This window comes from Papilio xuthus, unplaced genomic scaffold, assembly GCF_000836235.2.
Source record: "Papilio xuthus unplaced genomic scaffold, Pxut_1.1 DF827597.1, whole genome shotgun sequence".
NCBI lineage: Eukaryota > Metazoa > Arthropoda > Insecta > Lepidoptera > Papilionidae > Papilio > Papilio xuthus.
Window position 1 is genome coordinate 2,845,050 of NW_013531052.1, and position 16,754 is coordinate 2,861,803.

At 33.6% G+C, this 16,754-nt stretch overlaps 2 protein-coding genes across 2 annotated transcripts; both read right to left on the reverse strand.

The window, feature by feature from the left end:
* Positions 1-1,328: 1,328 nt before the first annotated feature.
* On the reverse strand, positions 1,329-1,946 carry LOC106118179 (larval/pupal rigid cuticle protein 66-like). Its single transcript, XM_013312738.1, has 2 exons — positions 1,915-1,946; positions 1,329-1,808 (listed from the first exon to the last, which is right to left on the reverse strand). Exons 1-2 carry the CDS (start codon positions 1,924-1,926, stop codon positions 1,395-1,397), a joined length of 426 nt encoding a protein of 141 aa, XP_013168192.1. The 5' UTR covers positions 1,927-1,946; the 3' UTR covers positions 1,329-1,394.
* Positions 1,947-4,473: 2,527 nt separating this feature from the next.
* On the reverse strand, positions 4,474-5,092 carry LOC106118176 (larval/pupal rigid cuticle protein 66-like). The gene is made up of 2 exons (XM_013312736.1): positions 5,011-5,092; positions 4,474-4,922 (listed from the first exon to the last, which is right to left on the reverse strand). The coding sequence occupies exons 1-2, from the start codon at positions 5,020-5,022 to the stop codon at positions 4,536-4,538; spliced, it is 399 nt and encodes a 132-aa protein (XP_013168190.1). The 5' UTR covers positions 5,023-5,092; the 3' UTR covers positions 4,474-4,535.
* Between the last annotated feature and the right edge of the window lie 11,662 nt (positions 5,093-16,754).

The window sequence follows — 16,754 nt, forward strand, 5'->3', positions numbered from 1 at the left end:
TACAGAAACAGTCGAACCTGCGGAGCTAGACATATTGTATTCGCTCCAAAGTGGATTCATAACGTCAATATCAATAGTTTACTTATCGAACTAGCGGACGAAAATCACGCGAAAGTTTGTAACAGTTGTTTGCATTTTTTTTTATAACATTAGGTGGCAAACGAGCGAGCGGCCACCTGAAATCATATGCGTTGGTTACCTTTAATCGACGGAGGAGAGGATGCTCAGAAAGATTATATGTTCTCTTTCCATGCATCCTCTCATCCGGAAAGTCCACTCCCACTTCCCATCCTTTCCCTATAAGAAAAAAGGTGGGGAGGGTAAGAGGACTAAATTAGGCCTCCGAGACGCACATTAGCAGACGAAACGCGAAATTGCTTCCACTTCACGGCTGTCCTCTGTATGGTCGTGGTATTTCATCGGTCGAGCCGGGCCAATTCGTGCGAAGACGTTAAAGCGGGCTCTACCACTGTTAAAATGCATTTTTGATTTCGTTAAGAAATCGCTTCGGAGCAAATGTCTAGCCCTTCTGGACAAGAGAAAAAACCCTTTAAGCGAGAGACCCGACGGACAAACTCCATAAGCGACAAACTCGGATTAGAGACAAGCCTCTATAAGTGAGAAAATGTCGCGCTCCTTTGGACTCTCGCTTAACCAGTTTCAACATTTACCTAATCAATATGTATATTGAAATCACATTTTTTATCACAAATATTCACCAAATTATTGTCAAATAATTACATGGATGGATGGATGTTTCATTAAAGGTATCTCCGGAACATGTCAACGGATCTCGCTGAAATTCGGCATAGATGTAGAACATAGTCTCGAAGAACAAATTTTTTTTATTTCCGCGGGAACAGAGTCGCGGGCGACAACTGGTCCTTTTATATAGTCGTTTAACCTATTTTTGTACTTTACTTTTATAATATAATATAAATGTGAAATTCTGTGAAACGTCTGAAACTGTATAAAGTAGTAGAGAAATTGAAGGAACATTTTTAATAAGCAACATAACGAATTTAAACTGTAAAATGTTTTGTGATATTTATGATACTGAAATGTACGGCACTCGCAGCGCAGAAAATATTTCATTATTTTGTATAGTCTGTACTTTTATTAAAAAAAAAAGTTACTTTGATGTCAGTAATGGTTGCTATAAAATAACGGAAGTGTTGAAGTGTGAATGCACTTTCAATATTTTCATAATACTACTATTGCATTTCTTAATACGAGTAGTAATGATACTTTCAGCTATAGGCCTAGCTTATTAATCGTTCTTGACTTATATTATAGATAACTGGAAGTTTTAGAGAAAGAAATCTAGATAAACTTTATAGTTTATTTAAACAGCATTATTTACAGTAAGGTATTATCTATTACAATCTGTTTGTTCAGTAGAATCGTCTGAAAGCGTAAGGTCCGGCATATCCATAGGCGCCGTATCCGTAAGCTGCGTTATTGTATCCATAGCCGAGGTTGTTGTATCCGTAAGCGAGGTTGTTGTATCCATAAGGGTATCCGTATCCGTATGGGTAGGCGGGTGCGGCGTAGGCTGCGGTCGCGGCGGGGATAAGAGCAGGGTCCTTCCTCACGTTGGCGTTGAAGCCCTCAGCACCGGCGGCGTAGTCTACAGTCCTGCGGGTGCCGTCAGCATCGAGCAGGGAGTACTGGCCACGGACTCTGTCTCCGGCGCGGCTCTCGATCTGGCTCTTATAGTCGCCGGTGTAAGGGTCCGCTACGCCGTAAGAGAAGCTTGAGAAGTCACTAGCACTGGCCACGGCCACAAGGGCGAAAAGGATGACGAACTGAAATGTTGACAAAAGTTGTATATAATTATGGGAACAACTGAACCCTTGGCATATATTATCGTACCTTAATACTCTGTTAAAGTTTAAAATAAAATTGATTTACCTTTCCAATCATCTTGCAGGTTGGTAGACGAAGGCTGATGTAAGACTGATTTGAAATTAGCTCAACAGATATTTATATCATCGAATTGTACTTTCATATCCCTAGAAATGAATGAAACGAAATGATAACATTTAAATGTCAAGTTGAAATATTCAACTTCCTTTATTAATTAATAATAATATAGTGTGATTTTACCGAAAAAGTACGGTTGACTTATCATTTTATTTATAGACATAATTGCTATTTGACGTAATTCATCAAATATCTACGAATTCTTAGTTCAAAGTGTTTCGTTCTATGTGAAATATTTCGTCCATGTTAATACACGCTTGCTGCTACGTAATGGTATCGATATCACGATTCTAATAAAGTGCTGCATCAGTAATTAGATCATCATCGGCATCCTTTTTCCCTATAGAGGGTGTGCACAGAACATATCCATCTTTTTATAGAAATAAAGATAAAACCCGCACCACAGGTTCCTGACCCAAACATGTAAGGGTAACGAGAGAGCGGCATAGAGACGCCAATAAAAAAAAACATGTCTATCAGCCAGTATATCTGAATTCTTAGGTATATCCTCTTTTACAAGATCCATCCATACTTTCTTCGGTCTTCCTCTATCGCTGTAGCCAGACACATTTAATATCATTACATTCTTATTCATGTACCCATCTACTCTTTATATTTCTATATTACGCTAACTTCTTCTTCTTAATTTCTTGATCACTAGCGCAACTTTCAAGCAAACTCCTATATATTCTTTTCTTCTCGTCAAACCACACACCCTCAACACCTTAACATACGCTTCTTAGCTAGATCAGAAATAAGTTATGAAAACTTTATTCTTTGTGTTGCTGATAACAATACAAAGATTTTGTTTTATCTAATTTAGAAGTGGAAAAACTAGATTTAAAAGATATTAAGCACACAAAGATTAAGCTATACCTGCGATTTCAGGGCAGAGTCACACGTACGCAAAAATGTCATTAAGAATATATTTTTTACGGAACCTGACGGCAAAAAAAAAATGAAAAACATGATATTTTATAAATTTTTCCCTGAATAGAATATAGAATAGTTAGCTTGTAATTAAAAAAAATCATATAATGTAATAAAATACTTATGTATAAGATCTTTATCATTTTTTTACCCAAATATTATAAGGTTAGCAAAAAAATATTTTTTTAATTCTGTTACTACTGTTATTACAAGCGTTTTCGTTGTGCGTGTGTGCAAACGCACAGTGATATAATAATTCTGATCTTAAATTATTAAAAATTTCGTAAGACATTATACTAAACTGATATAAAAACGGCTAAACACTCACGTATATTCGTTCAGTGAGCGACGGGCCGCGTCCGCGAAATAATACCAGTACCACTCATCCTGATGAAGGGCCCCCGATGGGCTTGAAACTAGTCGGTGCCGCTAAATACGAGTATACGAATATACGTGAGTATTTAGCCGTTTTTATATCAGTTTAATTGTGATCTACCAATACTTAAGTTTTTTTTAAAGATAATTTTTCAATATTTATTTGCACTGTTTTCATTTTTCAAATATGATCAGTATCACCAACAGATAACGTTATATTTTTACTTGTAATAAGAAAATGATCGCGTATAAGTTAAATAACCTTTTATCTTTAAATGAGCAATTCTTCTATATGTGTATATATATATATAATTGGAATCTCGGAATCGGCTCCAACGATTTTCATAAAATTTAGTATATAGGGTATTTCGGGGGCGATAAATCGATCTAACTAGGAATCATTTTTAGAAAATGTCATTTTATTCTGGTTTTATCGATAATCAACTTAAACATAAACTTATATCGTAAGATCGAAAAATATTATTCATATTTCATCATTTTATTAGTAATTCGTACTTAAATATAATTTCCAAAAAACACAATTAAAAAAAAAATACCGAGCAAAGCTCGGTCATCTAGGTACTTACTGTAAATAATTAAACTAATTTAATAATAAATATTTAACGGTAGATAAAACAAAAACCACACAACGTACGATTGTATTACGGTTAACCACATGATGCATTTCGACTCCTATTAGTAAAATTACTAATGATACGTAATGCGTGTATTTTTATTTACGAAGTTTCACTTAATAAACTCCAATTTGATTGGTTTTCTAACAATCTCAAATTATATCATTTTTCTTCGTGATTACCATCATGAATATCGAAAGTAAATGAGATATGTACTGTTAGGAAGAAAATCCGGAAATTAGCCAGTGTATTGACTCAACACTAGCCTTACTAAAATGTCGACGTTTGTGTCCCCTCGCTATTCATTCTGACCCTAGACTTTGTAATGAAAGCACGTCATTAGGGCCAAAAGGATTCTTACTAATAATGTCTAAAAGTACTAGAATTGAACTTTTTCATTTACTGCAAAATATAGCAAACCAATACCCAATCGTGGTAAATTCAATTTCTTTCACAATTTGTTTTAAAATATTATTAAATTGCCAAAGTCAATAAAAATGGAATATTACTTGTCTCATCTTTACTAGGATTAAATAACACGAAATAATTTAAAATTTAAAGCGCATATATTTAAAACATTATCTAGTCCATCTATTACAATCCGTTTGTTCAGTAGAACCTTCTGAAAGCGTATGGTCCAGCGTATGCAGGGGCACCATATCCATAACCAAAGTTGTATCCGTAACCGAGGTTGTTGTATCCATAAGGATATCCGTATCCGTATGGGTAGGCGGGTGCGGCGTAGGCTGCGGTCGCGGCGGGGATGAGGGCAGGGTCCTTCCTCACGTTGGCGTTGAAGCCCTCAGCACCGGCGGCGTAATCTACAGTCCTGCGGGTGCCATCAGCATCAAGCAGGGAGTATTGGCCACGGACTCTGTCTCCGGCGCGGGTCTCGATCTGGTTCTTGAAGTCGCCGGTGTAAGGGTCCGCTACACCGTATGAGAACTGGGAGTAATCCGCAGCACAAGCAGCCGCAAGGGCGAAAAGGATAACGAACTGAAAAATGTAAAAAATAGTAATTATTATTACAAATCCTAGATTTTATGAAATGATGAAATTTACATAAAATTATAAAATCATTTACCTTCGCAAGCATTGTTCGATTGTTGAGTTAACAGTTGTTAATGTTAGGAAGGCTTCTGATGATCTGATGTATTCATAAAGACCTCCTTCGATATTTATATCATCGATTCGAATTCTCTTTTACACTTGGAGTAGGAAATAAATGAATATCAAGTTTAAACATACGTCACACTTCTACAGCGTATCTTTAAATTGATTCGAAAACAATAAACCAGTCTCTAAAATATTGCAGTGGCTTTTTCTTTTACAATATTAAAACCTTCAATCGCGTGTATAATTTAATAATTATCCTATATTTTTTATTAAATAAAAACACACTGAATGTAATAATGATTCAATTTCCGTTAGGGGGCAAAAAGTTTGAGCAACTGAAAATTATATTTGTATTTACAATTCATTTCAAAGTTAAACAATATTGGTATTGCAAGAAAGTGTTAAATAAAATATAATTCCGCTAGTGCCGTGCTTTCCAAGTGATATCAATATATTCAAAAATTATAGCTCGTACGTGAGTTCCGACTGACCTAATTTTGTTTCAAAAAGACGTGCCTCGGGTGCAGTAAGACGTTTCAATGTTTGACAGGTTTCTACTTAATATGAATAACTAGTAGTCGCCCGAGACTCCGTCCTCGAGGAACTAAAAAAAACTTAGCCTGCGTGTTATTCTAGAATATGTTCTACATCTGTGCGAAATTTCATCAAGATCCGTTGAGCCGTTCCAGAGATACCTTTAAACATACATCCATCTGAACATTGGCTTTTATAATATTAGTAAAAAGTAGGATTATAAGAAAGTAGAATATAACATCCATAAAACATGCCTTAAAAGAGTAATTAGTTTCTAGTATTAATGCACAGGAAAATTATCTATATATAGAAAACTGGCAAACTCATTAAAATTAAAGTCTTGACAAATTGCTGGCTCAACTTCTGTGAACTTTTTTTACGATTAATTATAGGTTTCTTTTCAAGCAATTATATTCTTGTTATAATTCGTTACTTCTTATATTCTTGTGCTTGTATTTACTCCTAATTACACGACACTTATATCTAAAAATCAACTTATTAACAAACACAATAGATTAGAATTATCACGATCTTGTAAAATAGAATAGGTAATTAGACATATATCGGAAGGATCGACCCCTGAACCTATTCAAGTAGCAAGCCCCTTTATTCAAAGGCACTTCGGTTAAACCATTTATTTGTCAACGAAGAAATATGCGTATGTTGTATACAAAATCAATATTTGGATTCAAAGTAAGAATTGCTAGCTCACTAATATGAATAGTTTTAGTTGACTGACAGTGATAGAAGTTTATTCATTTTGTATGTGGACTTTGCAATAGTCATAAATAACTGGAACTTATTAAAACTATCCAGACAACATTTCATCATCATCATCATCAGCTCACTATACGTCCCCACCGAGGGGCTCGGAGCCTACCCTAAGTTAAGGGTGATTAGGCCATAGTCAACCACGCTGGCCTAGTGCGGGTTGGTTGACTTCATACATATCTTTGAATTTCTTCTCAGATATGTGCAGGTTGCATCACGATGTTTTCCTTCACCGTAAGAACGTCGGATAAATGTACATATGTAAATCGGAAATCGAAAAACACATTGGTACATGGCGGGATTCGAACCCAGGACCTGCAGTTTGCAAGTCAAGTGCTTGACCCCTGAGCCACCGACGCTCCACATTTACACCAGGAATATATGTAAATACTGTCGATCGAGACTCTGCCCGCGCGGAATTTAAAAAAAAACAAAGCCTTATGTGTTCTTCCAGACTGTGCTCTACATCCATACCGAATTTCAGCGAGATTCATGTAGTCGCTTTGGAGATATCTTCTAACATCGATCTATTCATCCATCTATACATTCTATGCATCCAACCATTCCATCAATCCATCTAAACATTCACATTTTTAATATTAGTAAGATGTGATAAGTTTTTAAATGACATCGTAAATGAGTTTTTGATAAATGGAAAATGTAATTGTACAGAATCTTGCTGACGTCACCACAACGGCGCGATATTAGCTCATTTATTATTTACAATACAAAATATGAAACAAAACAGACTACCTAGATATGTATAAGGTTTCCTGCAGATATATTTATCATGAAGCTATAAATATTTAACAAACAGTAATATTAAGATAGTAAATCAAAAAATCATATTGACTCTTGTTGCCGACAGATACGGAACGTTTTTACACGTTTTTTACTTCATAATTTTTATATTTTTGTATTTGGAACATGATACATTTTAATATTCCAAAATTTATCTTAATTCTTTAAGCGTCAATAGCCTAATGGTTAAGGGTACGGTTTTCCGGCCAAGAGGTTGGGGGTTCGAATCCCACCATTTCGACTATTGTCGTAATCCATATCCTAGCGAAAGCCTAGAGCTTAATTGGAATGGTTAAAGAAATATTAGTAAATTTACAAAAAAATCTGCTAATATTTTTAAACAAAAAAAATCCAACCGCTCTTTCCATCCTCATTATTTTCCGTCCTCTTTAACTCTGATACTTTAAATCTTTCCATATGACATTTAAGGCATACAAAGCAAATGATAATTCAATTGTTAAAAGCGGTCAATATATTTAGAATAATTAAAGACAAAAATAAAAAAAAATTACGTCACGTAAAAGTTTTCACTCTCTAGTATCGTCCTTTGTTCAATACATTGAGGACAATTCAATGCAATTAATAGCTACGTTGAATTTAAATTGAAAACTACATTGTTCAACTGAGAAATATAAATGTCGCACTCTCGGATCCCAACTTAGCTCCAATTTCCTACAGAACTGGGAAAGTTTCGTTTGCTTCGAAATAAATTTTCATTATGAATTTTCAATCAAGACAATTTACTTGCAATCATTTGGGATATTAGAAAATTAAAAATTTTGAGAAAATATAAAATTATTATATTTTGGTTAGTTTAATATCGAAAGGAGATTTGTTATAACAAATCTCCTTTGGAAAACCCAGTGTTGACAAATTTTATTACTTAAAATTACCTTCCCTATACGCCTTTACGTAACCCTTACCCAGAGTTACAACTGCCGAAAATCCCGAACATACTATCTCTTTATTTTCAAAGTAAATGAGAGAGACGGACAATAAAACCCACGGGTACGTTAACAACATATTATTTTTTTTCTTTTTTAGATATTAAAGGATTTTTTTTTGTATATTACTAATATTTCCAAATAGGATCTAAGCTTGTGCTAGGACATGGTTTACGACAATAGTCGAATGGCGGGATTCGAACCCCCGACCTTGTGATCGGAAATCTGTACCCTTATCCATTAGGCTATTGACGCTTACATACAATATATTTATCTAATTAACATATTTTCTTGTCTGGTTCCCTTCTTTGATGGAATAAAGTTTTACCTCGTGGAAAAAACAAATGCGAAATTTCCCTATTCATTTGTTTTCAGTACAAATTACCATTTGAATGAAAAAAAGAAGAATTTCAAAGAGCTCTCTGCATTTTCATTCGCATTACCTACGAAATCAAACTTTTAATTGGATATAAATTAAGGTTCTACTTGACTATTATATAATAATTAACGTATTAAATCCTACATCGTTGCCAACTTTAAGGTTTAGGCTGAACTAGATAACTATTTAAAGGAGTGCTATTGCTGAAAATGTATAAATTTTGGCACTAATTAATATGGCGTGTTCATATAACCACAAAAACAGCTGCGACTCCCATTAATCTTAACTACCGCCTAATGTTTAGCCAATAAACATAAACCATCTTAGATAATTCATTAAACAACAGTTTAGGTTAACTATATTCAACATATGTACATTTATCCGACGTTCTTACGGTGAAGGAAATCATCGTGATGCAACCTGCACATATCTAGAAGAAATTCATGAGATATGTGTGAAGTCAACCAACCCGCACTTGGCCAGCGTGGTTGACTATGGCCTAATCACCCTTAACTGAGGGTAGGCTCCGAGCCCTTCGGTGGGGACGTATAGTGAGCTGATGATGATGATATTCAACGTTTACTTGTAAATTAATCCATACTCGAGGTCGCCCGCGACTCCGTTAAATAAAAAAATATTATGCCGGCGTGCATCAGCTACCGTAACGCACTCTATATGTATGTATCAATGTACATATTTTATTTATATGTTTACTAATTGTCGCCTGCGACTCCGTCTGACCGGTATTAAAAAATACTTAATTAGTAACCCATGTGCTCTTTCAGACTAAGTTCTACATCTATACCAAATTTCAGCGAGATGCATACAGCCGTTCTGGAGATACCTTATACAAACATCCATCCAAACATTCGCATTTATAACATTAGTAAGATAGTAAAATTACTAATATTTTGTACTAACAACTATTAATAATTATAATTCATATCTCAATTTCAAATTTTTTTTAAATCTCTTAAAGAGTACTCATTGGAGCCCTTTGTTAACATATGCCTACAGTCAAAAACCTATAAAAGGTAATTTTAGACTGTTACGAAGACAAACAACCGGTTGGATACAAGAGAATCCTTTCGTAAATTTTCTTGTCTAAAATATACATATAGTATCTCCTAAACGTATCCTTGTTTATAGCTTTTAACAAGTGTAGCAGTCACATGATTTATTACTGTGGTGTGAGCTTTCGCAAACAGTACAGCACTTAACGTTGAGCTATTTCTTTTACGAATGGAGATTGATCGGATACCGATACAACGACGGATACAAACCACAGTTCATTCTTTATGGTGAGAAAAATGCACAATAAAGGTTCGCACCCATCGGCCAGCGCTGGACGTACGTAAACGAATTTGCTTCATCTTTTTTTTACACAGCGGTACGTAAAATCATACAAAGCTTACAGAAATCCGTTGCGGGCCGTGCGTGCGGCCAATAGACGCGTACCTTAAAAGTAAGTTTCCACTGCAAAAACAAGTGTACTAAAACATTCAGTTATATTTGTTTTCTTAAGAGACGGGTTAGTAGTAAGTTCATTTATTACCCCAGTCTATAATTGATAGGGGTAATAGATGCCCAAGTGTACCCCCAACGAATAATTGAACATTCTGTATAATGGTATTTCATTGTCATCTGTTTTATCAGAAAGAAGTATTAAGTTTTTTTTTTTTTTAAAAAAGGAAACAGTAATTATTAAAATTACTAACTTAAGTACACACAACTCATCGCCGTGTACATAGAAAAATTAATCTCCATATAATTATTGTTGGCGCAAATATATAAAACTACAAAGGCTGTTAGAATTACCACAGGGGGCATACGTAGAGATCATTCTTGGAGTTATTGATTGTAAAACCCGATTGGAAATACCTGGCTTATAACTGTAACTGACTATTTCAAAGGTATACGTATATGAGATATACAGTGATACATCATTACTCATCATCATCCAACCTGTTTATCTTCCTATATGAGCAATGCAAGGATTCTTTTTGGTATAAGTAAATTCCTCTAAAAGTGTCAAGAAGTAATAGTCCATTTACAATGTAATCAGCGTTTAAAACTCAACTGAGCGTAAAATTTTACAAGACAATTTTAATAAAGCTATGACATTAAAGTCTATTTTAAATATAATATTAATATTAATAAGTGTCCTTTGATCGTTCGCTAACAAGACTAGGAGAAGCGTAGTTGACAAGCTAATGGACTGACAATTTACGATGCTCTGCTCTCGACACTTGAGAGAACAAAAAATTTAAAAGCATTATCGCCTTCTCGCCTAATGAACTTAAATAGTCCTCCTATTCAAGACACAAGGAACAATGAAGTTTTCATTTCCACACTTAAAAGAAAGTAAAAGTGTCGACCAGATTAAGGCAAATGTGCAATTTAACTAAAATTAAAAAAAACGAACATTATTTTCAGTTTTCATATTTAAATTACATAATGAAGGACCATAAATTAAATTATTCTTACTATCGAAAGTAGGTTTCAAATATAAGACGCACAGTTCATCAGTAAAAACTAAAATATAACCAAAATTTGTGGTTTTGAAAACCGTATTCATTCTGTAGACGTGAAAAGGTTAATATAGTATTTACAAGTTTTGTATACATAACTTGTACATAATATTATTTTTTTTTGTTAGTAATAGATCTTACTTATTACTGTTATTTAAAACAAGTTTTATAATATATGCGTTTTATAATATTAAATAAACACAACAATACTTATTGTAAAACTTTTAATGTCAAGGCATATATCTTTTTATATTCATGTTTATAATGACCTAAAAATAAATGATACTTGAAAAATTTATAAGATAATTAATAAAATTTATTAAAAATTACGTAGGCAGTTTTAAATTATTTTTTACTATATGTGCATGGTTACTGTACCTGGTAGAGTCACTTGACGCCTCATCTCCGTAGTCTCAGCTGCCAGGATCAGAAGAACATCAGCAGACCACCCACAACTGGAAGAAACACTTTACACTGTAACACTTTTAAACACTTAAAGAAAAAACGCGTTAAAAGTTTTTGGACAAAAAAAAGTTGTAGAATGAAAATAATAGAGAGAAAAGCTTATAAAATATGTAGTAAAGATGAAAGCATAGGCTTCATCATCAATTGAAGAAAACTATAATATTTAGCGGTAGAACACGCGCGTAATTTCAAACACGTGTGAAAATGTGCCGCTGGAATTACTGGAGCGGACCGTATCGTTGGCGCACGTATCAGCTTCTGAGGGAGGGTTGTAGCGCTAGGGCGGGAAAGGCGTTGGGCGGCGGCGCGCCAGCCGCCCTAGGCGCGCCCAGTACCAGGATCTCATGACATGACAGAAGTAAATCGAGCACGTGCGTCGGGACGCACAGCGCATGCTCGAACGAGAAAAGCTAGGGGAAAAGCGACGGGTGTGAGTGGGACGGGCGCACGCTAAAAATAGGGGTGCGAACGCAACGGCTACAAAGTTAAATCGGGAAGCGCCAAGCAGTCTACGAAGTTAACACTGATTCTACTGGTGTGTCGATACTCACACTACGACTATCTAGTTCAGAGCTTGGCATATTGTGTTTACTCTTCGGTCTATTTAGAGGGAACTTATTTCTATTTAATTCAGCGCTTTCAATAGAAGAAGCAACAAGTGCTTCGTTTCATTGCTGCGTTTCTAAATAAAAATAAATCATATATAAACTAATCTTTATTTTTAAAAACTGAGAATCCAATCGACTGGGGCTCTATCTCTATTCCATCGGAGTTTATACCAGAGATTTTTTTAAATAACTAAATTGTAATGTTATATATACAACACTTACTTTATAATATAAATGAAAACATCGAAAAAATGATTTGGTAATATAATAATCTTGATTGAGGCTCTACATGAATAAGCGACATCTATTGGTTATTTTCTAAAACAACGACTTATAAAAAATATAAGCTAAACTAAATAAACTCTAATGTTATATAGATATTTATTTACAAAAGCGCGACAAACATTTAGGGCAATGTTTGTTTTATCAGTTGAATAAAAATATTGCCAATAATTTCGGTTTGATATCACACAAATATTAGTGGGTACCATTCTGTGTGTTGGCACCAAAAGTCGCATGCAAGTGTTAAATTAGCACGTGCTAATTCGACCTACATATCAGAGTAATGTTTTGAAGACATGTGAACTTTGGTATTTCAAAATAGAATCAATCAAAATGTAATAATTACTCAAGTTTTTCTTTATTTTTCTATTAGTCTTTCGGCCATTCTATTTCTCAAAATCTATATTTTTCAAACTAAACTAGTAAACTATAAAACAAAATTATTAAGTTCTAACGAGCAAGTTAAGTTGTTAAACTTATAAGTTAATTTCCAAGAAGAGGCATTAAATAAATGAAGTAGTAGAAATGGATATAGTTACGTAATTAGAAGTTCGAGAGACTTTTTTACTTATGAAAACGTTAATTACAAGTAAATTTTCAATTTCAAATACTGGCAACTTTTATGCCAATGTTTTTTTTTTGTTTTCTTAGTATTACTTTCTAACTTTTTAGTTCTTTTTGTTGCTAGCACGCGCGTCGTAATGCTAATGACGAATGACTTGCAAATGTTTTGCAGCCATAAAAACAGGGCTTTAATTGGATTTAAATTTTTGTGAGAATTGAAGCGAAACGGAACAATCGTAGAATATGACACTGGTTGAAATTTAAACTTTTTGATAGATGTCAATAGAGTTCATGATTTTTTTTCACAGCCAACAAATGGTTAAATATGGCCAGTACACAGAAGTTCTCGCTTTGTACCATAGTTTTTATATAAAAGGTACATTTACTAAGCTATTAGAAAATTAATAATTGTATTCTAGAAGTTAAATGTAGAAAAAAATTAGCGTCAAATAAGAATCTATTTAATTCAAACGAGAACATCTAAAAACACTACGTAGAATTTAGTTATAAAAACTTTTAAATTTTTAAAAATAACAAAAGCGTATTCAAAGGAATCAAGTACGTGTAAAAAAACTGTCGATATTTGTTACTGAACGTTAATATATTTACATCACAAAAACTTGTAATTTAGCCAAAATTACATTATTTATTGCATTACATAATTCTTTTTTTTTCAGCTAACTAGATAGATATTAAGTTAGACAAAAAACGAAGCCATATGCATGAATAAATGAAAATAAAATATTCATAAACATTTCACTAGTATCGTGAAGCAATAAAAAACATCACTTTTCTATAGATATTCCTACTATAATAGTACTATTACTTCTTTCGTGCACTTTATCAAGTTATCTCTCAATATATCAAATGCTATCGGCACACACGCGCACTTCTAATACGTTTCAAGTACGCACACAATCGAAAACGCCGCCTGAAAATAAACTCGTAACGATTTCTGTTACCCTGGTATTTCTAACCTTATTACTGAAATTTCAAGGAAAATTCTCCATGGTTACTGAAAACTTCTAAAGTAAATAATTTTATATTCTATTGTCTGTTTTTCCTAATTAACTTAGAATTTATAATTCATTGTTTGGTTAACCTACTTTCTTTTCTAGTAATTTGAAAAACTTTCGTTAAATTAAATACATTTTGAATTTTACACAGTTTCGTTTTCAGTTAACTCGTTGTTGACTAAACTTTTCAATAGATTGAAAAGTACTGGGCCTCACTCACACGAATGGTCCATGAGCCTTAAGATAAATAAACTAAAAAATAAACATAATAAATAAAAAAAAAATAATAAATATAGTAAATAAATAAATATAATAAATAAAAAATAAATATAAAAAAAAAATAATAAATATAACTAATAAACTCATAAATATCCTAATCCCATAGACTTTTGAAATGAGTATGTTGCAGATACGTTGCCTATCTTTAACGTACAGAAAAAGGATAATTCCCTATTCCGCCTCCGCCCAATTCACTATCTCATTAGTTTTTTCAGTTACACCCACACGGATTCGGATGTCTTGAATTTCCTAATTCTCAAACATTAATTTCGAATAAACAAAATTATCATAATAAAAATCCACAATACAGGAAAACATTTTTTATCTATCTCTCAGTCATCGGAATGACAGGTCAATGACAGTGACAGGCACATGTCCGTTACGTCACGGCTGTCGGCTCGCGCTCGTCTGTACCAGGCGAACATAAACCGCGCGGTAGCGATTCGAAGAAAATGCGGTGTGGAAATAGAATGGAGCACCCACGGGCGTTCCGAAATAGAAGTTTCGTGAACGCCGCGGTTATTCGTTGCACTCTGAACATCGGTATGGGCGCCAGTCTTGATTTCGTCTCGAGATAATTTATTTTTAAACTCAGCACTTGCCTTCTTTGACATTAAGTTTTTAACAAGAATAAAATATTGAAATGTTACATTGTTACTTTTTAAACTTTTAAATAATTATATCTACTTGGTTTTGTAAGATCTATAATTTTTTTTAAAGTCCATAGATCGATTTTGTATTCAGCCAAAAATTTAAAATATTTGTAAGAACTATCAAACAGAAATACTTTGAAGAAACACCCTGTGTTATTGCAATTCTTATTTGATCTGGAAAAACCTCTGGGAATCAGATTATTCAATACATCCCGAACTAAAGATATATTTGGAATATAAAATTCTTTAAAACCTTGACCAACTCTGAATATCAGTAAAATATCTCGAATTTACATTTAGATTTACATATAAATGGTTTGATTACAAAAAATATAATCGTAAAACAAAGAACACTTGATAAAGCAAGTGTAATAAATAGTATTAACCAATTACGTTTTTGCGTAACACCTTTTAAGATTGACATATTTGTACAGTACTGATAAAAATTGTGGCTTTAAAAAGATAAAGTTGATGCAATTTAAATACTTATGCACATACGAATAGAAGTTAATATGCCATGGTCTTATTTGATTTAGTTGTAAGCCCTGTGTTGCCGTTAAAGGAAGCATATAAGCCTTTCTCTGTACTAGGAAGTTGGAGCAAGGTCACAGACGTCGTATTATAAAACAAATGGCAAATTACAATGTCCGCCCATTCACTCATATGATCTGATAATTTGAACTGCTGTTCGGTAGTTTCCAGTTCTCGCCTTTTAAGTAAACTAGCTGTCGCCCGCGACTCCATCTTTGCGGAATTAAGAAAAATCTTAATTAGTATCCTATGTGTTCTTCCAGACTATGTTCTACATCCATGCTAAATTCAGCGAGATATATACAGACGTTCTGGAGATAAATGACAAAATTCGTATCGAAATATAGATATTTGCAAGTTTAATTTTATGCTCTATAACATTTAATCGTTACATTTATTATTCAATTTATTGGATATGATTTTATTGTAAAAGCGTTTCTTTACGCATAACAAAACAATAGTATTAACAGTTGCTAATAGATGGCGCTTTTTAACTTTTTCAATTTACTTCAAGTTTTTTAAAATCTTATCGTCAAGCTGACTTGGCGTAAAGTGTTCGAGTCCTCTCTTGCCATTATTATACGATTTTTTTTCGATTCTTCAGCGATTACAGTTCACTAAGCACGTCGAATCCCTTAACTGAACAACGATTAGTTTATAGAAAGTTTTGTGCAAACAAGCCAGCCAACATAAGGGTGCCCTCGACCCTAGGACCCTTTCAGTTCACAAACTCGACTTAAATATTTAGCGAGCTCATCAGTGAACACAAAATTTGAACTCTACTTAGTTATTCTCTAATGAAAATGTTTAATTTAGCCCCAACTGTAAACTGTTATAGTTTGACCTCTAAAATACCTTGGTAAGTTGATATTAAATTAGACGAATATTCATAGTAACCACGTACACAATATTTTGCGAGTGTAAGTGCATAAGGACTTATCAATAATGTTCCAAAGTTGTAAGCATATTGTGGGCAGTAAGCTAAACAAAACACTTCTTATCTTATTAAATGTAGATTAGATACATTGCTTGCAGTACTGGTGGAACGGAAGAATCAAATGTTGGCCACGTATAAATTCATACAATGTAGGTAAGATTCCCAGAAAAAGGACAGTTGGTCTGGGTTAAAATTAAGAGAGTAAAGACCGCAGCAAATAGACGGAATGCTTAAAATAATATACGTCTAGGTCTAGGTATAAGGTCATATTAATTTGTAGAACACAAGAAGTTTAGTTATGCCTCTTTATCAAAAAGTATCTAGGACTAGGTTATGGTTATGAGCGACAAAATAATATTCAAACTTTTGTACGTAATTAACTGCAACATGTCTCACGACTAATTATGAAAGTAGAGT